Source organism: Sminthopsis crassicaudata, chromosome 6, assembly GCF_048593235.1.
Source record: "Sminthopsis crassicaudata isolate SCR6 chromosome 6, ASM4859323v1, whole genome shotgun sequence".
NCBI lineage: Eukaryota > Metazoa > Chordata > Mammalia > Dasyuromorphia > Dasyuridae > Sminthopsis > Sminthopsis crassicaudata.
In genome coordinates, this window is record NC_133622.1 from 204,050,533 (window position 1) to 204,075,578 (window position 25,046).

At 44.2% G+C, this 25,046-nt stretch overlaps 2 protein-coding genes across 13 annotated transcripts; one reads left to right on the forward strand and one right to left on the reverse strand.

The window, feature by feature from the left end:
• On the forward strand, nt 1–17,737 carry AKIP1 (A-kinase interacting protein 1). 5 transcript variants are annotated; one of them, XM_074276017.1, is made up of 6 exons: nt 1–428; nt 641–787; nt 1,789–1,872; nt 4,225–4,323; nt 6,859–8,736; nt 14,866–17,737. In XM_074276017.1, the coding sequence occupies exons 1-6, from the start codon at nt 405–407 to the stop codon at nt 14,950–14,952; spliced, it is 2,319 nt and encodes a 772-aa protein (XP_074132118.1). In that variant the 5' UTR covers nt 1–404; the 3' UTR covers nt 14,953–17,737. The 5 variants fall into 5 exon arrangements, with proteins under 5 accessions (XP_074132118.1, XP_074132115.1, XP_074132119.1 ...); XM_074276014.1 differs by lacking the exon at nt 14,866–17,737 and adding an exon at nt 10,394–10,832; XM_074276018.1 differs by lacking the exon at nt 14,866–17,737 and adding an exon at nt 10,399–10,832.
• C6H11orf16 (chromosome 6 C11orf16 homolog) lies at nt 3,371–24,448 on the reverse strand. Of its 8 annotated transcripts, none has more exons than XM_074276021.1 (6): nt 24,245–24,448; nt 22,720–22,996; nt 20,804–20,957; nt 18,470–18,704; nt 16,995–17,699; nt 10,845–11,923 (listed from the first exon to the last, which is right to left on the reverse strand). In XM_074276021.1, exons 2-6 carry the CDS (start codon nt 22,887–22,889, stop codon nt 11,895–11,897), a joined length of 1,293 nt encoding a protein of 430 aa, XP_074132122.1. In that variant the 5' UTR covers nt 22,890–22,996; nt 24,245–24,448; the 3' UTR covers nt 10,845–11,894. The 8 variants fall into 8 exon arrangements, with proteins under 8 accessions (XP_074132129.1, XP_074132128.1, XP_074132122.1 ...); XM_074276020.1 differs by having other exon boundaries at nt 22,720–22,892; nt 24,245–24,447; XM_074276023.1 differs by having other exon boundaries at nt 18,470–18,701; nt 22,720–22,892; nt 24,245–24,446.
• Between the last annotated feature and the right edge of the window lie 598 nt (nt 24,449–25,046).

Below are 25,046 nucleotides of genomic sequence, written 5' to 3' on the forward strand. Positions count from 1 at the left end.
AGGGCTGGGATCGTCACCCCGGCAGTCAACAGCAGGCGTCCGGAAATGGCCCCGGATTAAAAGCATGGGAAGTCGGCCAGAACCCACAGAACCCGGGCGCCCTCGCCTCCCCAAGGAACGGTGTCCGGGAACCGACGGACCCTTCCCGTCACCCACTAAGCACGGGAGCCAGCTCCGCCAAAATCGGGAGAAGTCCTCAGCCCGTCTGCCCACCTCCCGGCCCGCCCTCGGACTGCCCACCTCCCGGCCAGGCTCCCTAGGAACCTAAGGGCGCGCTCACTGGGCCCTGACGTCAGGCGACAGCACAAGAGGAATAGGCGAAGCCCCGCCTCTCCCCAGCCCTGGTCCCACCTCCCTTTCTCCCCCTCGTCCCGCCAACCCCGTCTGGACAGTGTTCGGAGCGCATGCGCCCTGATTGCAAAGCCCAGGTGAGGGGGCTGGGGCGGGACTCGCCGCGTGGTTCCGCGTTCCATCCGGGCCCACGTTTCTTGGCTCTGGGGCCCGAGAGCGGTCTGGGAGGGAGGGCTGCACCCCGTCGTGCGAAGGGTCGCGGCCCTTCCCTGGGCAATCATCCAGGAGGGGGCCCTCGGCATTCCCCCGTGCCCCCTCCCCATGATAACCCATTTCTGTGTATGAGCAGGGTAGGATGGACCGCTGCCCGGAGGATCATGCACTGAACTGGTTGGACAGAGAAACCCAGGAGCGTCTGTACAGGCAGGGCCAGGAGCTGCTGCAGCGGGCGCGGAGGAGAGCTGTCAACTGGCGCCCAGTAGTGGAAGATCCTCGGGTGTGTGGCTCACAGGTTTCGGGGAGTGCCCACTGATACCCAGGGCCCAGCCAGCCTAGAAAAGAGCTCTGCGGGCGGCTGCCGAGCCCCAGCCACCGGCCCCGTGGCTCCGGACCGCTGTCCTCGAGGCAGCGGGGTGGGAGGGGGTGGGGGGAAGGGATTCCACTTAATAAATGAACCCAACCAGGAAACTTGAGCTTGAAGTTGTGCGCATGCGCCTCCGTGATGACGGTGAAAAGGGTCTTCCTTAGTTGGGTCAGGGGATCTGGGCTCGCTGCAAGTCACGCCCCTTTACTCGATGTTTTCAACTCTGTAAAATGAAGGGATTATACAAGATGTTCTCTAAGAAGCCACGACCTTTGGATCATTAGTCACTAATAGCCGTGCAGGACTCATCTTAACTCATACTGCGCATGTCACTTGCACGGAAAAGCTAGAAAGTCCACCTGTCAGTGTGTTAGTGCCTCGGATTAGGGGATAGAGATACCGAGAGGGGTTGTTCTCATCCACTTTTGACCGAGGGCTGAGGTTTGATGTTTCTGCTTTGCCCCCTACTGGCTTCCTCTCTTTCTCTGGACATCAGTTTCCCCATTTGTAAAACACAGGACATTGACTAGGTGATCTCTAAGATCCCTTTTCAGATAATTGTTAGGGCTTTTTTTGCAATGAAATCCTATGATCCAAAGTTTTTTATTTTTTAAGATGGCTCTCCTAAAACAATAGTTTGGGAGGGATCTTGATAGTATATAGTATTTTACAGTTGAAGAAGAGAAAAAGGACTTGTTCAAGGTCATACAAGGAAAACAGAGTCAGGAAATGAATCCAGGTCTCCTGTGATACCAGAACAGCTTTCTAGACCAAAGTTTACTTTCCATGTAGATGACCAGGAAAAAATTCTTCTGCAGCAGGTGCTTCCAAACACATGCACACCCTGGAAAATGCAATCTGAGGCATAAAATATAAGGGATAGCTCACCAGTTACGTTCTGTTTGTTCAAACAGGAGGAAAAAGAAAAGTCAATAAAAGTCAATACGGCATTTAAAGTGATGATGGAATACATGGATTACATTTCAACTCAGTGTGGGGTGAGTCCAAACAAAAGCCATTCTCCTGACCAAGTTGCTACTTTTGTGACTCTTCCTGGAATTCATGGAACCTTCCTGTTCCTCTCCTGATATGGCCGCATTGATTGGTAGAATCACATAAGGATCCAGGATAAGTCAGCTACACCAGGATGGGACAACTCCTTAGATAGAGAACTGAGCCTGAAGTTAGCCTGAAGTTAGGAAGACTCATTTTCCAGATGACTTACTCAGCCTTACTAGTTGTGTAATCCTGGGTAAGTCACTTCACCCATTTCTCATCTAAAATAAGCTGGAGAAGAAAATGGAAAACCACTTCAATATTTTTGCTAAGAAAACTCCAAATGGGATCCTGAAGAGTCAGTCACAACCAAAACAACTTAACAACTTAAGTCAGTTAAAAGTTGATGTGATATATTATATCTAGGTTATATTGTAACATATGTAAAATGTATGGGATTGCCTGTCATCAAGGGGAGGGGATAATTTGGAAAAATGAATACAAGGGATAATATTATAAAAAAAAAATTACTCATGCATATATATGTGAAAAAAAATTATAAAAAAAAAAAAAAAAAGTTGATGTGAAAGCCGAATTAAAGCATGAATCAAAAACCAGAACCATTTGAATTTGCTGGGCTCCACACTGATAGACACACAAATGTATTGGTCCTTTTAAAATCAAACCCAAATATTAAAAATCTTTTAGACTAACTTAACTTAGAGCCAAACCTACATTTTTCCTAATTAGGGCAAAAAAAGTTATTACTGAATCAAACCTAAAGTTCTAATTACATCTAGTTCAAGTGACTTATGATAATCATGCTCAAGTACACAGCATGTACCTTATGGAGAAAATGAAGGGATACTATGCAAAATAAAAACCACCCACTGTTCACCTCCATTAACAGAACATGAGGAAGTTGGCTGAGGCTACAGTAGCATAAGAGATGTCAGCCCTTCCCTGACATTGCTGACAGTGACAGTGTCACTTCTTTCTGAAGATTTAATTCAAAATAGATATTCATCTGTCAGGGCGAGACAGGATCCCAACCTGTCCATTATGTAACCTCTCAAGATACAGCCTAACTTTTCCATTAATTCACTGATATGTTTGTCCATGTTGGGACATTCAAGGAAAACCTTTCAGTAAGGTGACTTCAGGAAAACTACCAACGGATTGGGTATAGGGAGGAAGCTATGGGATGGACTTTGAGGAGCAAAAGAAGAATGTAAGATAGTTTCCTTCCAGTTACTTATATATGTTAGGCTCTAGAGAAGTCCCTTTTCATCTCTGAACACATTTCCACTTCAATTCGAAAGTCCCAGTGACTCCAGAACAAAATGTGAGCCACTGGTTCAATTTAAACACAACTCCTTTTGATTCATGCTTTATAAAAAAAGTAATGTTTGGGTCTGTGGGTTTAGCAAATGAATATCCTTTGTACTTTCATAGAAATCCCTCAGAGGCAGAGAAAAGATAATCATGGAGCCTCCCCTGTGTTTTCCTTGAGTGTTTTATTTAATCTGGGCACAGACATAGAAATTATGATACCCAGAAGTGATTCCTCTGGTGTAAAGATCCTCCTCCTGCCCTTGCACTGTGGCTTTAGTTAATGAGTTCAGTGCCTCTGAGAGTCATGATGGAGAATAAATCTGTGATTACTCCTGAGGGGAAGAAGTCAAAAAGAACAGCAGTTTTGACTTAGGACCTCACCTGGCCAGTACCAGCATAGGTAAAACTGCTAGTCAGCTGTTTATTCTTTGTCTCTTGGGCCCTATTTCTAGATTTTTGTAGGCCCCCTCCCCTGTTCTTGAGAGATGGGACAGTAAATATTGGACTATTCAGTAGAGTCTGTTACTGCCCATGACATGAAAGGCACAAAGAATATTTTGTCATCAGGTGACAAAAACAAAGCCATCTTGGCTGTCCAGCTTGTCCCAGAAGGACCTTGCTCAGAATACTATCCTGTCCAGGCTTGATGGTTCAGTTGCTGCTGCTGTACAGAGAGCAGTGAGAGTAGATGGCAGTAGCAAAGTAATGCTAATCAAAGTAACAAGTTGATTCTTAGCAGTCATTTTGCTCAGGGTAGAGTATAATCTCTTGGAGAAGAGACCTGTTGAACTGAAGAGACAGTGACATTTCTCTTGCCCAACTTCTCCCTGGCTACTCTCAGTATGGATCTTACAGAGTCTGTTGAGGGACTGCGGCATGATGGGGGAGGCTGGAAGACTCGCTTCCTTGTGATTTCTGGGCAGGGACAGCCTATGGTAGATGACTTCCCAGGCTGTTTCTAGCTTTAAGAATCTTTGATTAGGACTTTGAACTTCTCTGTTCTGTATTTTGTTTTGCAGAGATGTCATACTCCTGCAACAGAAAAAGCAGCACTGAATCATGTCTGCAAATATCACCAAAACCAGGTGGACCCAATGTCTTCTCCCCAGGTGAGACAGGTAAGTGCCCAGAGCAGGTGAACCTTGTTAACCCTTTGACTTTCCAATGATAGACGTAATGCTTGACACAACACTGTGCTCTGGTGTTAAAAGTAGCTAATGGTTCTCCTACCTCAAGCACTGGATGAGTTCTGGCAGCCTGGTAATATTTCTGAAGAGAAGAAGTGTAAAGAATATGTCCTGAATCATTCCTACTGGCCTGAGCTGGAGGTTAGCCTTGCTGGAGGCCTACAAGCAAAGGCTGCAGGGTCACTTGGCAAGGAGAATATTTTGTAGATTCCCATTCAGGTAAGATTCAAACTAGCTAATCTCAGATCCCTTAAACTTTTTCCACTTGTGACCCCTTTATGCCCGAGCAATTTTTACATGACCTAGGATATATAGATTTAGAAAATAGATATAGAAATTAAATATTTCCTGGTAATAATCATAATTTTATAACCCCCACATTCAATTATGAGACCCCATATGGAGTTGAGAATCATAGTTTAAGAAGTTGGGTATATGTAATTATTCCAAAATTCTGACGTTCAGCATTTAAGCAAAGTGGTTCTCTGAGCATTCCAAGCCTATAGAGATGGGCAGAGGATTTAAAATTTTTAAATTAATTTTAAAAAATATTTTTATTTAAAATTAAAAATATATCAATATGCATAGATATCAATATATAAAATCATGCCTCTTGCGTGAGAAAAAGTTAAGGATGATAGTCAACTGACTTTTCTATAGCACTTTCAGAAAGTGTTTTCCTCACAAGAGCCCTGTGAAGAAAAGGATGCAAGTTTTGATTCTCATTTTACAAATGAGGAAATTGAGACTTACTGAAGGGAAATGAATTATCCGGTCACATAGATAATGGAAGATAATGGATATTGACCAGGTCTCCTGACTCTGAGTCCGTTGTGATTCTGATGAATCTGGGGATCATTTTTTTTTTTTTTAATATTTTGAGATCTCAGTTGATTTGAGATTTTATTTGGCTCAAAGGGAGCCTTTCCTTAGAGGAAAAAAGGCTTCTTGTTACAAAGTATCCTTTTCAGTATATACTGACCTCATTCTGAAGAAAGCCAAAAATGTTACTTTTTTAAAGAGTTACAGTAAAAAAACCTCAACCCCAAACAATAAGATACTTTGTCATAAACCTAATGACTTGAAGATTTTGTGGTTAAACAAAATGGTTATAAAAAATACATCCTAGAATAATCAAGCTGGGGTAGTCTCACAAGTCATTTGCTGCTTGGCTTAAGTAGGCTTTGGGGGTCTTGGAGGAGTATGAGTAGGGATGGAAGTTTAAAAAAAAAAAAAAAGCCCAAGCAGGAACTCTGGGGGTCAGTTCTAGCTCCTGTTGGTGAGAACGAGAGCCAGTGCCAAAGGCTTGCTGGGACATATCCCCAAAATGATTGTGGCTTTGGCTGGAGTTTGGACTTCTGTTTCTCTCCAAGCCCCACTGTTTCCAGCAGGACTCAGGTCCCATCTTCTTTGTACAAGTTATTGATCCTCAGTTTCCTTTTCTATAGAACAGAGGTTCTCAAATTATGGCCCGCTGAGGACATTTATGCTGGGCTGAGCTTTTGTTTTTACTATGGTCCAGCCTCCAACAGTTTGAGGGACAGTGAACTGGCCCCCCTAGTTAAAAAGTTTGAGGACCACTGCTATAGAATCTAGATCAGGAGAACTTTTTTTTTTTTTTTTAATTTTGATAACTATTTTAAAATGCATTTGGTTTCCTTGTATTTCTATGTGTTTTATTTTATGCATTCAAAAATATTATTCTGAAAAGGGGTTTGTCCATAGCCTTCACCAGACTGTCAGAGAGGTTCATGACAGAAAAGGTTAATTGTTCCCCCCCACACTTTTTTCTTTTCTTTTTTTTTTTTTTGCTGAGGCAATTGAGGTTAAGTGACTTGCTCAGGGTCACACAGCTAGTAAATGTTATGTGTATGAGGTTGGATTTGAACGTAGGTACTCTCACCACTGTGCCATCAAGGTGCCCTTTAGCTCTTGGTCCAGTTAATCTCCAAGATATCCTTGTTAACTATGACATTCTATGTTCAGTGTGGCTGGGGGAGGTGGAAGGAGAGGAGTGAAAACACTTTCCAATAAGGTTGGGGAAAAGCAGATAAAATGTTGATGAAGAATGGGCCTTGCATGCCCATATTGGTCTTTTTCAGTTTTTATTATCCCATAAGAAATTCTAGATTTCTTTAGAGAGGAGAACAGTATAAAAATTCATTCACATTTATAAAAAAAAAAAAAAAAAAAAAAAAAAGCTAAGGATAAAGGAGCCAGGATATAAAGATTATTTTTAAAAATCACTTAGCAAAGAACTCATTGAAAGAAGCCTCTCGAGGTTCTAGATATGCTATGGTGTATACCAGGATCCAAGATCAGTCTTAACTGAAATTTTATTAGAAAGAACTAGCAGAACAAGCATGAGGGAGAGTTCATATGTTGTCAGCAATCCAGAAAACTGGAGCTGACTTGGAACCCCATAAAATTAAGTGCTGTTCAAAAGTCTTTAACTCTAATCTTTAGAAAAAATCCACATCTCACCACCCTAGAGACAGCTACCAAGGAATAAAGATTGGCCCAGACCCAACAAAGATTGTTCCAGGACCATCCAGGTTTGACCCAGGACCATCCACCTTTGACCTAAGACAATCTACCTTTGACCCAAGACCATCTACCTTTTACCCAAGACCATATACTTTTGACTTAGTACCACCCACCTCTGACCCAGAACTATCTACATTTGACTCAGGAACATCCATAGTTGACCCAGGAACATCCACAGTTGACCCAGGAACATCCACTTTTGACCAAGGATCACCCACGTTTGATCCAGAACAAGTCAGATTTGAGCCAGGACCACCCAGGTTTGACCTAAGACCACCTAGGTTTGACCCAGAACTCTCCACAATTTACTCGGAACCATCCACAATTGACTCGGGATCATCCACAATTGACTCGGGACCATTCACGAATGACTCGGGACCATCCACGAATGACTCGGGACCATCCACGAATGACTCGGGACCATCCACGCTTGGCCCGGAACCATCCACGCTTGGCCCGGGACCATCCACGCTTGGCCCGGGACCATCCACGCTTGGCCCGGGACCATCCACGCTTGGCCCGGGACCTTCCACGCTTGGCCCGGGACCTTCCACGCTTGGCCCGGGACCTTCCACGCTTGGCCCGGGACCTTCCACGCTTGGCCCGGGACCATCCACTCTTGGCCCAAGACCATCAATGCTTGGCCCAAGACCATCAATGCTTGGCCCAGGATCATCCACTCCTGGCCCGGGACCATCAATGCTTGCCCCAGGACCATCCAGGTTTGATCCAGGACCATCCAGGTTTGATCCGGGACCATCCACTCTTGGCCCAAGACCATCAATGCTTGGCCCAGGATCATCCACTCCTGGCCCGGGACCATCAATGCTTGCCCCAGGACCATCCAGGTTTGATCCAGGACCATCCAGGTTTGATCCGGGACCATCCACGCTTGGCCCAAGACCATCAATGCTTGGCCCAAGACCATCAATGCTTGGCCCAGGATCATCCACTCCTGGCCCGGGACCATCAATGCTTGCCCCGGGACCATCCAGGTTTGATCCGGGACCATCCACGCTTGGCCCAAGACCATCAATGCTTGCTCCAGGACCATCCAGGTTTGATCCGGGACCATCCACGCTTGGCCCAAGACCATCCACGCTTGCCCCGGGACCATCCACGCTTGCCCCGGGACCATCCACGCTTGCCCCAGGACCATCCACGCTTGTCCCGGGACCATCCACGCTTGGCCCGAGACCATCCACGCTTGGCCCGGGACCATCCAGGTTTGATCTAGGACCAAACATGCTTGCCCCAGAACCATCCAGATTTGATTTAGGACCATCCACGCTTGGCCCGGGACCATCCAGGTTTGATCCGGGACCATCTAGGTTTGATCTAGGACCAAACACGCTTGCCCCAGAACCATCCAGATTTGATTTAGGACCATCCACGCTTGGCCCGGGACCACCCACGCTTGGCCCGGGACCATCCACACTTGCTCTGGGACCATCCACTCTTGGCTCAGGACCATCCACGCTTGCTCCAGGACCATCCAGGTTTGATCTAGGACCAAACATGCTTGCCCCAGAACCATCCAGATTTGATTTAGGACCATCCACGCTTGGCCTGAGACCATCCAGGTTTGATCCGGGACTATCCAGATTTGATCTAGGACCAAACACGCTTGGCCCGGGACCATCCAGGTTTGCTCCGGGACCATCCACGCTTGCCCCGGGATCTAGGTTTGATCTAGGACCATCCACGCTTGGCCCGGGTTCACCCATGCTTGTTCCGGGACCATCCACGCTTGCTTCAGGACCATCCAGGTGTGACTCAAAACTATTCAAGTCTGTGGTGAGTTCCTACTTTTAGCCTTTTAGCTATAAAAACAGCAGTGGATTTATTATCAGTAGACATGTTTGGGTCCTAGTTCTGCTTCTGTGAGCTTGGGCAAAGTCCCTTAACCTTAGGTGAGACTCAATTTCCTCACCTGTAAAATGAGTGAATCGGAACTAGAGGATGTTTAAGCAACCTTCTAGCTCTAAAGCCTATTTGCTCTCAAGAGCTAGAACCCAGCCATTCCTCTGGTTATTATTCCAGGATACAGAAATGCCTCAAGTGGGGCTGTTCTGGCATATTAAGGGAAGCTGGTCCTCTCCAGCTTTGGGTCACTCACTCCCCACCCCCCAGGCATCTTTTAAATGCAGCTACAGGATGTTCCTTGGGCCTGAACACATAGCTGTGGTTGGAAAGAATCTGAGGTATTCCGGTCCCAATTCCTGCACTTGGGATGTGCCAACAGCAGATTCCGATGAAATTCCCCCAGCTGGGAAGTCAGCGGGAGTGGGCTTGACCTTTTTGCTTCCAAACCCAAATGCCCTTTTTGAATTCCAAAAGGCAGAGCTTGGCAGGGGTCTGGTCCAAATAAGATGTACGCCAGACGGCTCTCAAGCGCATCCCTCCAAAAGCTTGTCACCAGAGATAATGATATTGCCATTTGGCACACAGGGTAAATAAAGTGGCTTGTTAACTGTGTGAAACAATTTGGGGGAGGAGTCTGGGAGAGAATCCACACAAGAGGTGGAATTTGTTACCAGAAGAATTTCCTTAAATATTTCCCTCCAGATTGTTATTGAGCCACAATACAGTGTTATGGCTATTAACATCCAAGACACCGTGGTGGTGGTGGTGGGAGGAGGAGGAGGAGGAAGAATCCTTCATACAACTGCTAAAAAAAAAAAAAAAAAAGCTTCCCAATGTACATATCTGCTCAAGCATCTTTTAGTCAGTCAACTAATATTACCACATGTCAGACACCATACCAATCTATTTATTGTCCTAAAACAAACAAAAACCAGGGAGCCTCCACAGGGACTAATTTCTATATTTCAAGCACCCATCCAGAACTTTACCTTAGAGTAGGCACTTAATTAACGTTTGCTAAATTGATTTGAATGCCACATGACTTCGGGACATCCTTGTACCCATCATCTGTGGCCAGTGCTGAGCCAGAAGCAAATCTTTTCATTAACTCCCACTTCCTGTGGGTTGGCACTGAACGAGAAAGCCAAGCTCCCAGTGGCTTTTTCTAGTCCAGTAAATTTTAGCCACTTTAATGATTATATTGAAATCAATTCCCAGAGTGCCTTTAGAAGCAGAGAAAGGCATCATCACCATAATCACCATTACCACCATCACTATAATCTCCAGTTTAATAGATCTTTGGTAATTAGAGTGATTTTTCATCAAGAATACTTCCCTGCTTTTACAGTAAACAAATATTGGTGGTGTCCACCTTCTCCACAGACTCCCACCTAACTCGATAATGAACATTTCCCCCTATATAATCGAGCTGAACTCCACCCTACCTTTATTTTATTCTTACATGGAAATAACAGCTGCTAAAAATCACTGGGGACTTGAAGACACAGCCCTGGTAGGAAAAGTGTGATTTTGATAGAGACACACCACAAAAGCTCTAACCCATCAATATTCATCTCTTCTTTCCAAGGGCAGAACAAGTTCCAAGGACATCACGATAGAGGTTTTTCCAGGGACCTATGCTGTCACAGTGGGGTCCCCTAATGTAACCACAACGCACATGATAGAGATTGACTCGGGACAAATCATCGATTTGAATTTCCCCCTTTGATACTGGTCAACCCTCTCCAATAGGAAAGAGAATTAACCAAGCCACAATGTGGTCCTCTTTGTTGTTACTATTTGTACCCAAATAGTACAACCATGAAGTGCCTTCAGTTCTCCCAAGAGCTCTGCTCTGTCTTGGAGACTGTTTTAGTTTTAACCTCAGTGCTCTGAAAGGCGAGAGGATGGATGTTATCTCTTGTTTCCCCGGGCTAAATATAAGGAATAATGTACCTTGAAACTTGTTTGTAAAATTGTGATTATTTTCTTCTCTACAAAGTTAATTATGGAAATAAAGACAGAAATTTTCAAAGAGATTTCATTCAGATTTCATTACTTTTATTGGGAGTAAAATAAACATGGTACAAAGCAGTCTAGGCCAGCTTATAAAAAGTGAGACAGGAGACACATTTGCCCAGAATACCCACCCTGTGGCTACTATTATAGAAAAATTTCACATACATATATAAAATCTGAAACAGTCCATCTATGCCTTTTGCATATGTATATATAAAAATATAAGTGTGTGTGTGTATATGTATATATATATATATATATATGTATATATATATATATATAAATCTGAAGCAGCTCATCTATGCCTTTCACAAAACCATCTGGGAGTAAAAGGCAATAGAGCAGGGACTTCAAACAAATTCACTAAGGTGAAAAGAGAACTCTTGTAACATAAAACAGGAAATAAATCCCATGTTCATTGGGGCAATGATTATGCCCATCAATGATAATACTTGTGATCTTGATCCTAGTTTTGCTTTATGGAAAGCTTTTTTTTTTTTTTTTTTTTTTTTTTTTAAGCTATTAGATTAGTAACTCTAATTAGTACTTCCTACATAATATATTTTAGTATTTCCTACAAGATGAAATGGAAAATACTGTTAGAAGCATTTTTTTTAATTTGACTTTTTTCATACCTGTGATTCACTGAGGTGCCACACCTGGCAGTTTAGTTCTGCCATGTCTGACATGCTTTGGCTTTAGGCAAGGATTCTTCATTCACCCTTTGATGTATCCCATAGGAATTCTGGGTAGCATTTAGGAGCTTCTGCATTACCTGGTACTTCAAAAAGCTTTGTTTGTATAGAAATGCTCTGTGGTTCATTGCCTCAGACCTGTTTCTTCTGCTCAGTTTCCTCTTCTGGCAGAGTCTGCTCTGGCTTCAGGCCTGTTTTCTTGCCAATCCAGTGCTCTAGCTTTCACTGCTTTAGCATGTGTTCCACCTTCTCCTTTGGCTGCCCCTCTGTCCCCAGGACACTGCAGCAACATCTTGTTTCCCCAGAATGAGTTAGTGCCACAGTACCCGTAGTGGAAAGGATGTGGGTAGAGTACTTTTTGAATCTCAAGTGTCTCTAAGTTTCTTCAGTGACTTCTTCCTTACCTTTGAAAGAGAATTGAATTTCAGAATTAACCTTCTGCTATCATCCTTTGGGGAAAGAACTTTGTTCTTGTATAGAAGAGATGGTCAGATTTAAGCCATACTGCCCTACATTCTGCCCACAAGGGAAGCCAAGCTGATGTAAGTCTTAAGACTCTTGATCTGTGCTGGGAAATTCTTAGGTGAATATATCGATTGTGAAGAAGCAGAGACAGAGAAAGTTTCCCCTAGGAGGCTAAGCCAAATTAAGCTAATTAGCCAGGATCACATCATCTCATTTGACAAAATGATAAGTGATAGGAAAGGGAGAGGCAGATTTCTTGGAGCTAAAGGAACAAAAACAAAGCAAAACAAAAACACTGGAAAGAATTTACTAAGATAAAACCCTAAAATCACCCCAAATGGGTGCTGGCAAAATACAATTCATCTATCTAATTAATCTAATCTGGAGTTATGAAGACCTCTTCAGAACTGGTGTTCTCTCAAAGAGCCTGTGATTTATAATCATGAATTTAAATGTAAAGGGGAGTGGTAGAAAAAAGCAGAATGGGGCAATTTTCATTTTTTGCTAGCATTTATGTAGCACTTCAAAGTCTACAAAGCGCTTTGCATAAGTTTGATTTTCATAACAACATGTGAGGTAGGTGCTGTTATTATCCTCATTTTATAGCTTAGGAAACTAAGGCCAGTTTGCCCAGTCTCACATAGCTAAGAAGTATAAGGTTCAGTTTGAGCCCAGCTTTCCTGCCTCTCAGGCAAGGACCCACCTAGCTGCCTGATGACTTGGATGAAGACCCGAATGATATGTGCATATGGAATGAAGCTAACCTACAGGATGCCAGTCAGAGCCAATGGACTGGAAAAGCGGCCATTTTTAACAGGATAAAATTAATAGTAAAAGTTCTGAACAAAGTCATGGAGTTCGTGTGGTTTACATCAAAGAAAGGAAAACAGAGTCAATTTATACTGCTTTACTGACCTTAAAAAGCACAAGAGAAATGTTACATACAGAGACGTACGAAGCTTTTAGATATTCTCAGATTAAAGTTTAAAGCTGTACCAAACTTTTGGGATTGACCACCTTATATAGATATGGATAGGACTAGACCTGTGATTTCACTGACTTAAAGAACTCCCAGAGGATTTGCAAGGGTAATGTTAAAGAATTGTCCGTGCATATGTTTTGAAAAATAAAAAGCTTTAATACCCCCCCCCCCAAAAAAAAAAAAAGCTCCCAGATAAGGAAACATTCCTACCCAAAGCAAGCAGCTTCTTTGCAACTTATTGCTTAGCACTAGGGTCACACAACCAGTCAAAGGTGGTACTGAAATAGACACACAAAGAACCCTAGACTTGGGTTCCAGTGTCTACGTACTGGTATGGGAAACAGTTCACATTTAAAAATATCAGAGGAGGTGCTCTGTTATGAATAACTCTGCTTTGCGACATGTAGGCAAACAAACTAAATGGGAGAACGGGGTCCAGAACATGAGAAGTGGCAGTCCTGCCCTGATCAGAACACTTCTGAGATGCTATTCATTTCTGGATTCCACCTTTTCAGAGGATCAAGTTAAAACAGGTTTAAAGGATAATGAGCAGATCTGAGATTAATAAGATTAATGAAAAGATATTGAACCTAGAGAAGGCTGGGGTGAATGTGGAATAGTGAATGTTATTCCAGTTTTGGAGTATAAAAGGGAGAACAGCAGTTTGCTTTTTGTGCTCTACACATTAGGAAAAGACTTGTGGAGAGCTGTCCAAAATTAGAATAGGCAACCTTGCAGGCAGTGAGTATTATTGGGAGATCTTCGGGCCAAATCTGGAACTGTTTTGCCTAGAATACTGTCAAGAGGATTTTTCTTCAGATAAGGGCTGGATTAAATGCAGAGCCTCTGGTGACCCATACAGGCTTCTACAGAAGGTGCAGCGTCTCTCAAAATCTCCCAAAGGTTCCCAGGTTCCCTAAAAATCAGCTCCTAAGGAAAAGCCCCAGCATTTGTTTTCTGGTTTTTGTTGTTTTTGTTTTTGGTTTTGTAGTAAACCTATGCCTTCCGTGCCACAGAAGCCGATCCAGCCCCTTCCAGTTCAGGCATGATTTAGGTGGCGGTTCTTTTTTTCTTTTGCATGTTGTATCCCCAACCACTAACTCTGGCAGACTGGTAAAGCCTATGGACTCCACCTTAGAATACATTCACAATGGCAGGAAACACTTTGTTTCCTTTAGAGGTCGGTAAGAATGAAGATGTAATTTTTTTTCCTGCCCAACTTCGAAGACCTCCTGAGATCTCACTCATCCATAGACCTCAGGGTTAGGAAGCTCTAGTCAAGATAAACTCTCTTCACTAAGATATGGCCCTAAGTAGAGATGACAAGTCACTCAAATGCTTAGAGTTTACTTATATGTCTGCAGCTCAAATCAGCCAGTAAGTCTGATAGCAATTTAACATCTCTTCTTATTTCTCTTAATATCATCTGATTAGGGTTGTCTGAAGTTAATGACCAGTAAAAAGGGCTAAGTGGGAGATGAAACAACATCAGTGGGGCTAAGGAAGGTCAACATGATTTGCTGCTTGGAAAAGTGAATATGGATCAAATTAACGTGGTCCACAAGACTGAAGATTCTCAAGACCAGTGGTCCTCAAACTTTTTAAATAGGGGCCAGTTCACTGTCCCTCAAGACTGTGGGAGGGCCTGACTAGAGTAAAAAAAGCTTGCACTGTGTCTCCGGCCCTCAGCCCATTTGCCATAACCCAGCAGGCCGCATAAACGTCCTCAGTGGGCCGCATCTGGCCCAAGGGCTGTAGTTTGAGAACCCCTGCTCAAGACTGTACAGAGGATGTGAATTGTGGAGCTGAGGTTAAGTGGTGGGAGTGGCAGAGAAGGGGGGATGTAGATCGGTGTTTACACTTAAGTGACACTTACATAGCTGTTCTGTACTCTCATAGGAAGAAAGTTACGTGGGACACCCCTGGCCATCAAGACCCCTCCACTTCACTTGTCTTCCCCAGAGATGCTCTTTGTTGGGCAATTAAGTGTTTTATTTTTTCTGCCAGACACTGTTCTGTCAGCATAAATCAGCATAAAAACCCTTGGTTTTTTTGGTGTCAATTTTTCTTATCATTCACCTGATTCTAAAAGAAGACAAATCTCAGGGGAAAAAATTGGGTTATACTTTTTTTTCTTAATTTGGTATCAGACTAATTCCATTTCAGAGGGGTTTGGGTTCCCTTTGTTTTAAATACCAAGTTATTCCTGATGGGGAAGTTGATGGTTTATCAGTAAGTTCTCTAGTAAACCTACCTATGATTTTATATCCATGTGGGTAAACCCACACCAAGAATCCAGTATCTCTGAAGACACTGAAAGTGACTCCCATATTTCTAGACCATTCCATAAGATTAACACATGTCTCTACCAAACCTTAAGTAAGAGTAGACCATCCTATCCCAGAACAGTCAAAGATTCCTATTAAAGACATTATTTTTCTATTTGCAAGGTCCATGTGATCCCTTTTTACCCTTAATCTAAGTTCTTGCCCTTAGGAACAGTTTGAGGGCCACATGGACTAAAAGACCCATCACTGTAAGCAGTTGCCATAGAAATAAGGCAATGCCCTCAAATACTCCCACTGGTTAGTGATACAGGCAACAGGGATTCTTGAGATTCAGCAGAAGTATTAAAATTCTTAGTTTTTATAGGCCCTATCACTTAACAAGAAGGAAGTAAGAAAAAGTCAGCCCTACAATTCACATGCTATTAACAGCCTTCTAGCTGAAAATGAGTCTTGGCTCACAGCCGAGGAAGCTACTTCCTGATAAACCATGTAAGATCCAAATAGGGTCTGAAGTAAACCACTCCCGATGGAAAAAGGGGCAACCTACTTCTAATCTGAGGGGTCCAATCTGTCAGGCTTTTGGGCCCTCAAAATCTCAGGGCCAAGTCAGGACAGAGTCGTGATGGTGAGGCCGGAAAATGAAAGAACTTTAATGTCTTTCCCTACAAGCCAAAAAGGGCTAGGAACAGAATGGAAGGGACGGTCCATTATGGAAATCCCATGTCCTTCACCCTCCCACAAGCCAGATGGAAAATAGCATGTGAGTAGTAGATCAGAAAGGGCACTAGACTAGAGATCCAAAGGCCTGGGTTCTAATCTCAATTCCTTCACTAGAGATGTTTCCTCATCACAGAGTTATGATGAGGATCCAATAAAAGCAAAAAGGTTTTGCAAGCTAGTTAAGTCTAGTGTTAAGTAAGTGTAAAGACTTCTTAATTGATGTTCCTTTTGGGTACTGGGCCCAGGGCCCAGTTTAGATACAGGAGGGAAGTCCAAGAATGCATTTAATCACTGGTTGTTGCTGAGAACTACGTGGTCTTGGCCACTAGAATGGCTCTAGGAGTGTTTTTATCCAAAAGGGCAGCATTTGTGAGTTCCAATAAAGGTCAAGAAGACTCTGTGTTGCTTGTCTCTAGTTCCAAAATGTTTCCTGGCCCTCTCTGCAGGCTCTTGTGAGTGCCCATCAGGGCAAAATCCATCAGGACCATATTTGAAGACAGATGTTACTCTCAAGCACCATGAGAGTGACCTCAGTATAGATTTGGAGTTACAATCAAGAAAAGAAAGATGCCGTCTAAGGGGAAAGTTTTATTCTTTCTTTTCCTATCAGATTTTCCAATTTGGAATCCCAGTTTTTTCTAGTTGGGTAGAAATTTCCTAGTCTTCATCTTCCTCTCATGTGAGAACCCTCAAGAGATATCCATCTTGCTGCCAAAGTGTTGCCTTTGTCCAACTCTGGCCATATCAGAGTGGGTCAGGGACTGATTTCGAGAAGCAAAATCCTTTTTCTCCCTGATCTCTCTTCCAAGGTAGCGGTATGCTGAAGCCACTGGAGCCTACTGTTAAATACCTTGGGAATCAGTGACTACTGCACATTGGGACTTGATTTATTATTTTACTGAATGTGAAGACTAAGAAAATTTAAAAGTATGTCATGAGCATGATTTTCTTTTTCAGAAAGCCATTTGTTAAACATTGCCAACATGTCCCTGCCCCCCAGATGTCTGAACTTAAACATACCTGGTCTTCTATAACTGGGCTCTGGGCCATTTCTCTTCCAGTATTTCCAGGGAGGCTGACTGAGGACCTTCTGTCTCAGGGGCTTCTCAAAAAGGCTGCTGTCAGTGTTGACAGTGCTGTCCACCATCATTCTTGGAGGAGGAGCTTTCTTCAGATCACTCCCCAAATCCTCCTCTTCTGAAGAGAAGACATAGGAAGAGGAGGAAGAAGAGGAGGAGGAGGAAGAAATAACATTTGCACAAACATGAGCTGCTACTCTTCTTTCTCTGGTATTGTCTGATTCCAGAAGTTGTGCTGTGGGTTTCAGCTCTGGCTCGGGGTGGTCCCCAGTTGTGGCCTCTAATGTCTTGCTCAGAGGCCACCAGGTACAGCAGGCTAAGGAACAACAACAGAGGCAGCCATTAGGCAGCAGTGGGCAATGATTGTGGGACTGGGGATAAAGGTGTTGGGGAGGGCATGAGAAGGAGCGCAGCAGAAGCCCATCCATGGTATACCCATGGGCAGAACCCAGGAGAGGGCAGGGGGGAGTCCAGAGGATGGGGCTAAGTTGATCTCCAGGCTTCGGCCAATTGGCACTTAATGATTTGTGCAGTATCTCCGTAGCCTTCTCCCAACAGGCTGGGGATATCCATATGGCTACCCCTAATGGCACTTGGACCACCTTGCCGTTCCAAAAGCAAACAGTGATTTCTTCATCCTCTGAGGCTGCTCAGGAAACAAATAACCAGATAAATAAACAAAAATGGCAATGAGAAAATAAAATAAAAAGAACAGTTAGTTGTGCTATTATACCTCACCCTCAATGGAGGGAAGGAGATGGCTCACAGTTCCCAGAAGTATTATTTCTATTCATGTTCCCTACCCACCCTACCCTTCACTTTCTCACAAGGTATTGTCTAGCACTCTCTCCTAGCCCAAGGACATTCTGTAGTCATTTCTGTAACTTACAGATTTCCATATTTTCTAGATGGATGGATGGTTTGGATATATCCCTTTCAAAATTTCAAAGCCGTAATGCAAACTACTAAAGGAACAAGCTCGATACTCTCCTCCTACCCTGAATTATCAGGGCTATGGCTGTTTGATGCACGGAACGACTGCCATGATTCCTGGAGTGATCCCCCCACATAACTACAGCAAGGCAAAAGCTAGTTTCTCTGAATTTATAACATGAAAGATCATTTTAAATGATATTTCTTTAAAAACATATACTTGGATATATTTTGATACCAAAATATAACATGGTCTGTAACATATAGATACTAGCCAAGGACCTTCCTGGGAACAAGGTGGCCAGATGAGTAGAGAACAGGGTATTTTTTTTTTGTTTGTTTGTTTGTTTTTTTTTTTTTTTTTGTGTGTGTGTGTCTTTGTCCTCCTTGGGCCGGGTCACCCACGTGGTCTGCTCCTCCTCCCTCTGTTACCCTCCCCCCCCCACCGTGTCCTACTCATAGGAGATGAGCTGCCCCTCTTACCTCTCTGAGGGTCTCTGGTCTCCAGGCCTTGCACCACAGTGCCTGGCCCGTATCTCTCTTGCTTTGGCTCCCAAGGTGCCAGAACCTTGTCTCCGGGCACAAGGGGGTGCTTTAGGGCCCACGAACACTGGATGACATCATCTGGACTTGTGTTCTGTAGTGTACCTGGGAGCTTGGGACCCTCAGAAGGGGAGGCCTCAAACTCCACCAGCAGTTTGCCCCGCCTCCCCAGCTGCTGGGGAGAAGTCAAAATGAGAAATGGCATCAGGGGTCCAAGAGGCCCCAAAGCCCAGGAGCAGGATCTGCCTCCAGGGAAGATGTGCAGAAGCATTTCTGTCCTGTCCAGAACTCCACTAGGCCCATGCAGATGTGCAGAGCCCTCATTGGTACGCCCCTTTCTCTCTCCGCCCCCATCTATCCTCCTAGCTTCTTCACTCTTTTTTCCAACCTATAACTCAAGACTACCAGTAGCACCCATCCATGTCTCCTTCATTCAGGCCCCTGCATGCAGCTCCCCACACATCCCTACCCCCATATACACATGCCTAGAGCCTGCCTCAGCACACAGGTATTCTGCATTAGAAATCAAGAGCTGCTGGGTTCTAGGGACTCGGGTCACATGGCACCAGTTCAAATTCTGGCTCTGACACGCAAGTCACTATTTCTCTCAATCTCTCAGTTTTGCTATCTGTAAAATGAGGACAATTCAAATTGAACTACCTACCTCGCAAAATAATTACGAAGGGTTTTAGAAACCGTAAAATGCCATTTTAATGAGTGGTCATGTGAAAAGAGTATTGGAGGACCTCCTGAGCTCAACCCTTTAGCCCCTTCATGTGTGAATCTGGGCTAGTTATGTCTCTCAGGGTCTTTCCTTCTATGTAAACTGAAAAGGTTGCCCAGGTGATCTCTAAATTTATCCACATAGCAAAAAGTTATAAACAAATGATATGCTCCATATGAATGATAGAATGTGGATCACTTGGTGGTAATGAAAACTTATTGTGCTCTAAAAAATGGCAAATGTCAAAAAGTCAAAGAAATAGAGGAAGTCTCATGTGAAGTGATACAGAGTGAAGAGAGTCGATCCAAAGGAACAAAATCCCCCCTGAATACAACGTAAAAGGTCTACAAATTAAATCCAATGGATTTTGCTGCCTCTTCCTTATGAAACTTTTAAAAATGGAAGGCTACGTGCTCTATCAAACAGTAAATTGTTAAAGGGGGGCATTTTAAAAGAGTTGAATCACCAATTATTCATACTTTTTTGTTTAACTGCTTCTAGGGAAGCATATTTTGTGATTTGTTTGTAATTTGTTATTGGGTTTTGTTAAAACAAAATATATAATTTGTAATAAAATATTTGTAATTTGTAAAATTTTGTACAAATTTGTTTAAAAAATGTGGAAAGCTTTGTACTGGTTTACAAAGGAGATTTATCTATAATGATTAGAAGATCTGACTGCTTCATTGGCATTTTAATTACTGCTAAATATTCCTTATTAGAGAACAATAAAACTACATTTTAAAATAATATCTAATGCACCCAGTATATTCTCATTAATCTAAACTAGTATTCGGGATTTGATCATCTTGGAAAAAAAATATTCCTCACATTCATATAAAATATTGGCTCCCTGTGTTGGAATTTGTCTTTATGAGTGCCTTACAGTATAGTGGAAAGCACCATGAACTAGGAATTTAAAATTTTGGGTGTGAATCCTGTCTCCAGTAATTCACTAGATGTGTGATGTTGGGTAAGTCATTGTTCCCTTTGTGAGCCTCCATTTCCTACTCTATAAAATAAATACGCATACCCACCCTCCCTGTGTCCCATTAGCAAGTTAATCTGAAAATCAATATAAGGTCCTACACATTTGTGTGCATTACAGCTTTATTATAAGTTCCCCTGGGGTTCACTGGGGTTTCTAGTTAATGTATTTTCCAAGCTCAAGATATGATCACTAACATTTTCATAATTAAATGCTGGAGGTAGCCCACTACTAACAAAAGCTGAACAAATGGGGTCCTTAATACTGTTTAGCTCAATTCATTCCTATTTTCTTTTTTGTTTTAAATTAAAGCTTTTCATTTTCAAAACAATACATGGATAATTTTCAATCTTCACCCTTGTAAAACCTTGTGTTCCAAGCTTTTTTCTCCCTTCTCCCCATCCCCTCCCCTAGATGGCAAGTAATTCAATAGGTGTTAAACATATGCAATCCTTCTATATATTTCCCCTCAATTATGGTGCTGCACAAGAAATCATTCCTGTTTTCTGTGAAAAGCTAAGTGAAGCTCTTAAGAGGTTTTTGAGAGGGGTTGGGGGCTCACCTCAGGAGCTTGTTTGATTTGGGCCCTGTAGTATAAGCCATCTGACTCCCTTCTGGCAAGGACTGATGTGTCACCATCCTGCCGCCTCTCCAGTAGGCCTGGCCCACTCCCTTGGAAGTCAGTCATGTGCAGATCTGGCTGACCCCAGGAACCCCTAGGAGAAAGCAGCTGTGATTGGAATAGTGGAGAAAAACCTGACTCCAGACACATCAAGAACACACTGAAAGAATAAAAGCACGGAGACAATGTGCACGGAGATGTCTGCAGACACAGACATATGATACCCATATGAAAAAAAAATCCTATTGAAAATAGCCCTGGTCTGACTCAGGTGTAACTAGTAAAGTGTAACTGGCTTTTAGACATGTTCAGATTTAACACCAAGAGGAAGTAAAAGATCAGACAAGTGTCAGGGAAAGGCACCTCTTTCCATTCCAGTGTGTGGATCCAGCATGAAAGAAGTGGATCTAATGGACGATGGGATTGACACTGCGATTATGAGGAAACTTAAGGTTTTCCTTAGAAAAAAAGTACATTTTGAAAGTAGAATGATGCTTTAGAGGATGGATAGCTCCAGGAACTTGTCAAGTCAAGTGTTAGTTAACACAGGAAATCTATAGGCTAGTTGAGGAAAATTTTGTAATCATAGTTCAAAGAAGTCTCTGGAGAAGGATCCCTATAATTCTCTGAGGTAAGCAATTTAATCTATGACTGAGGGACAGACAGTATTAGGAACCCAGAGAGAACAAAACTAAAAGTAACTCAGTTGTGAAAAATAACTCTGGTCTAGACCTGCAAAGAGGTTGGAAGGATGGAGTAGGAAGGGGAGTCATAAATTGTAACAGCCTGATCTTCACTGCAAGCTAAAACAAGTATCTCACACTCCCCAAGATCTTCTCACATTGGAGTAAATAATAAACTTAAAGAGGAAAGAATTGGTATCCTAAGGAGCCTAGGGATTCTTTGGAGGGAGAGAACCAGGAGGGAAAATAAGACTCCATTTTTTAGTCAAAACCAATTCTCTCTTTCTTGGTAGTGATAACTAGAGTGGTTTGCTATCCTTCTGATGTGATCATGTGATGAAGTTTGGGAGAGCAATGATATGGCGCAAAGATTGTGAAAAATCACAATGAGGCGTTCTCCCTACCAAAAAGTATCTTTATTAATGAGTAAAGATCACAGACCAAATCCAAATGTGATTTTTTTTGCCATACTTGGGAAAGAGTGATTTTTATAGAAAAAAAGGAAGGGGAGAGAAACCAGGAGAGAGTTGGGAAGATAAGAGATGTTTTGAAGGAATCCAGGAAGATTTAGAGAAATGCTTGAAGGACAAAATCAGGGAGGAATTGGGGACATGCTTGAAGGAAAAAATCAGGAGTTGGTGAAAATACTTAAAGAGTAAGGACAAAGTCAGAGGAGAATTGGAAGAATACTTGAAAGACAAAGTCAGGGAAGAGTTGATATGTTTCAGAGTGGATTAGGGAATTTCCATCTTGGGAGGATAAATTATTTTGAGTTCCCATCACTTTTCCATCTCATTTTACAGCTGAGGAAACTGAGGCATACAGAGTGAAATGACTTGTTCAGGGTCACACAACTAGTAAATGTTTGAGGCTGGATTTGAACCCAGATCTGGCATTCCATGACACCACCTAGCTGCCTCTTGATTCAGGACTTTGAAATTACTTGTTAATCTTCTGGAAGTAAAAAGGGCACCAAGATTCAAGTGCTAGCTCTACTACCCTGGGTGTACTTATTAGCTTGGACAAGTCAACTCACTTGTCTGAACCTGTTTGCTCCTTGTAAAGCTGAGGTAACAGTCCTGTCTGTCTCAGAAGTTTGTTGTGAATTTTCTGAGTGCTTGGGTTAAATGTGCTCATGGCAACCCTCCACCAGAGCAGACTCCTACCACTTACCTTGCAGCAGAGGGGTGTTGGATAAAACAGGGAACCTGGAGTAAAAGAGGACAGGTGGAGGGGGCGCTCCAGCGGGCAGAGGCACTGAGGCAGCAGGGGCGTTTCTGGGCCGTGGTCACGCTGCAGTACTTGAGTGAAGGCATCCAGGGCCCTTGAGTGAAGGATTCCATAGCCTAAGAGAAATCACCATCAATGACGACTCCCTGGGGGCTTTTATAATCAACTGAAATCAAGGCTGTTGTCCAAGATGATTATACCAACTTGCTGTTCCTGAGGCCTAGAGGGGAGACACAGCTGCCTCAGCTCCTCTGCTGATTCAGATTCTAGCTCTAAGGCCAACTTTAAAATATCACAACGTGTATGGAGAGCCTTAAAGTTGGCAAAACATGTTACACATATTAACCTTCTTGCTCTTAACAATCTTGGTCTTGAGAGATAAGTGCTTTTATTAGTTCCATTTTACAAATGAGGAAACTGAGGGAGAGATCAAGTGATTTGCCCACAGTGACAGAGTTCCACAAGTGTCTGAGACAGAATTCAAGCCCTTTTCAGCTCCAGAGCTATGACCCTATGATTTCTAACCACACCAAACACAGACTTGGCTCCAGGAGCAGATTATGTCCCAAACTGAATCTTGACCTTAGCAGCCCCTATCTGAAGCTTAACACAGTCCCAAGCTGGAGACTGAGCTCTCAGCCTGGCCCCAGAGACCCAGCTTTGCTCACTGACTGAGCCCCAAGTCCATTCCTGAGCAACAACCAACATAGGCCAAAAATATTTCCACAACAATAAAAGCTAAAAAGAATTAGAGTCTTCCAGAAAAAAAGAGAAAGAAAGAAAGAAAGAAAGAAAGAAAGAAAGAAAGAAAGAAAGAAAGAAAGAAAGAAAGAAAGAAAGAAAGAAAGAAAGAAAGAAAGAAAGAAAGAAAGAAAGAAAGAAAGAAAGAAAGAAAGAAAGAAAGAAAGAAAGAAAAGAAAGAAAGAAAGGAAGGAAGGAAGGAAGGAAGGGAGAGAGAGAGAGAGAGAGAGAGAGAGAGAGAGAGAGGGGGGGGGGGGGAGGGAGGGAGGGAGGGAAGGAGGGAGGAAGGAAGGAAATACCCCACCGTGTTAGAAACATGTCGGGTTGAAGCCCCATCTCCCCCTCTTTTCAGGCTGAGTTCCCACGCAATGACCACCCTCAGCAGGGACTCAGTTTTGCCGTCCGCCCTGGACTCTGCACTCGGGACACGATGATCTGTCTACAAATAAACTAATCTCTCCCCCGCATCATAAGGACCCCAGCCTCCAGCCACTGCCTGCCTCCTGTCCCCGGACTAAGAAACAAGGTCAGCCTCCTTTTCTAAGTTTGCACCAGCTCCTGGAATTTCACCTTTTGATCTTGATTCCAGGCGTAGCTGAACCTTGACCCCACCCCAGACAAAGTCTGACCCTCAGAGGTCCCCCGGTCTTCTGTCCCGGCTAGGGAGAAGGCTCTAATTCTGCTCTCAGGGATCCGGGCTCTCTTAAACTCAGCAGCAGCGACCTACCTCGCCTCTGGCCAGCTCCCTTCATCGCCTGGAGACCCCTTGACAACTCAGACTTTAACGGCGTCTTGTTGCTAGGCAGGTTGCCATGGAGATTTGGCCAGCTGGAACGCTCTTCCTGAAGACCCTCCGAGCATGTGCGGACTTGAAGCTCCGGCCAATGGGGGTGCGGCAGCAGCTGGACAGGGAGGAGTCATGTGGTTTTGGGCAGAAAGACCGGACTTCAGGCGCCTCCACGCCGCCGCTCCCCACCCCACCCCACCCCCAGCAGCCCGCGCCGGGACGGAAGGGATGCGGAGAGTGACGGGCAGCAGGGAAGGGATGCAGAGAGTGACGGGCAGCAGGGAAGGGATGCGGAGAGTGACGGGCAGCAGGGAAGGGGCGCGCGGGGGTTCCCGGCGGTCCCCCATGGCCGGGTGACAGACTGGAGCCGGAGGGGCCTCAGGTCACTTCGCCCAATCCCCTTTTTCGCAGCAGTCCCGCGGTTAAAGGGCCTGAAACGGCGGCTGCGGTCCCTCGGACTCTCCGGGCGCCGGCGCCGTGTCCGGGGTCTCCTCGGCGCAGACCCCGGGCCGGGTCAGTGCTGTCCCCCAGCGGGGATCCGAGGTCCCATCGGGCCCGGCCTCCTCGGCTCCGGGCCGCCGCATGCAGAGGGAGCGGCAAATCCCAGCACCGACCCCCGCCTTCTGGAGGCAAATTCCTGCTCCTTCCGCCCCCTGACGCCCGGCTCCCACAGCGCCCCAAAGCCCGGGGCCCGCTGCTCCTTCCCGGGGCGGGAGACACGAGCTCTGCCGCGCTAAAGGGA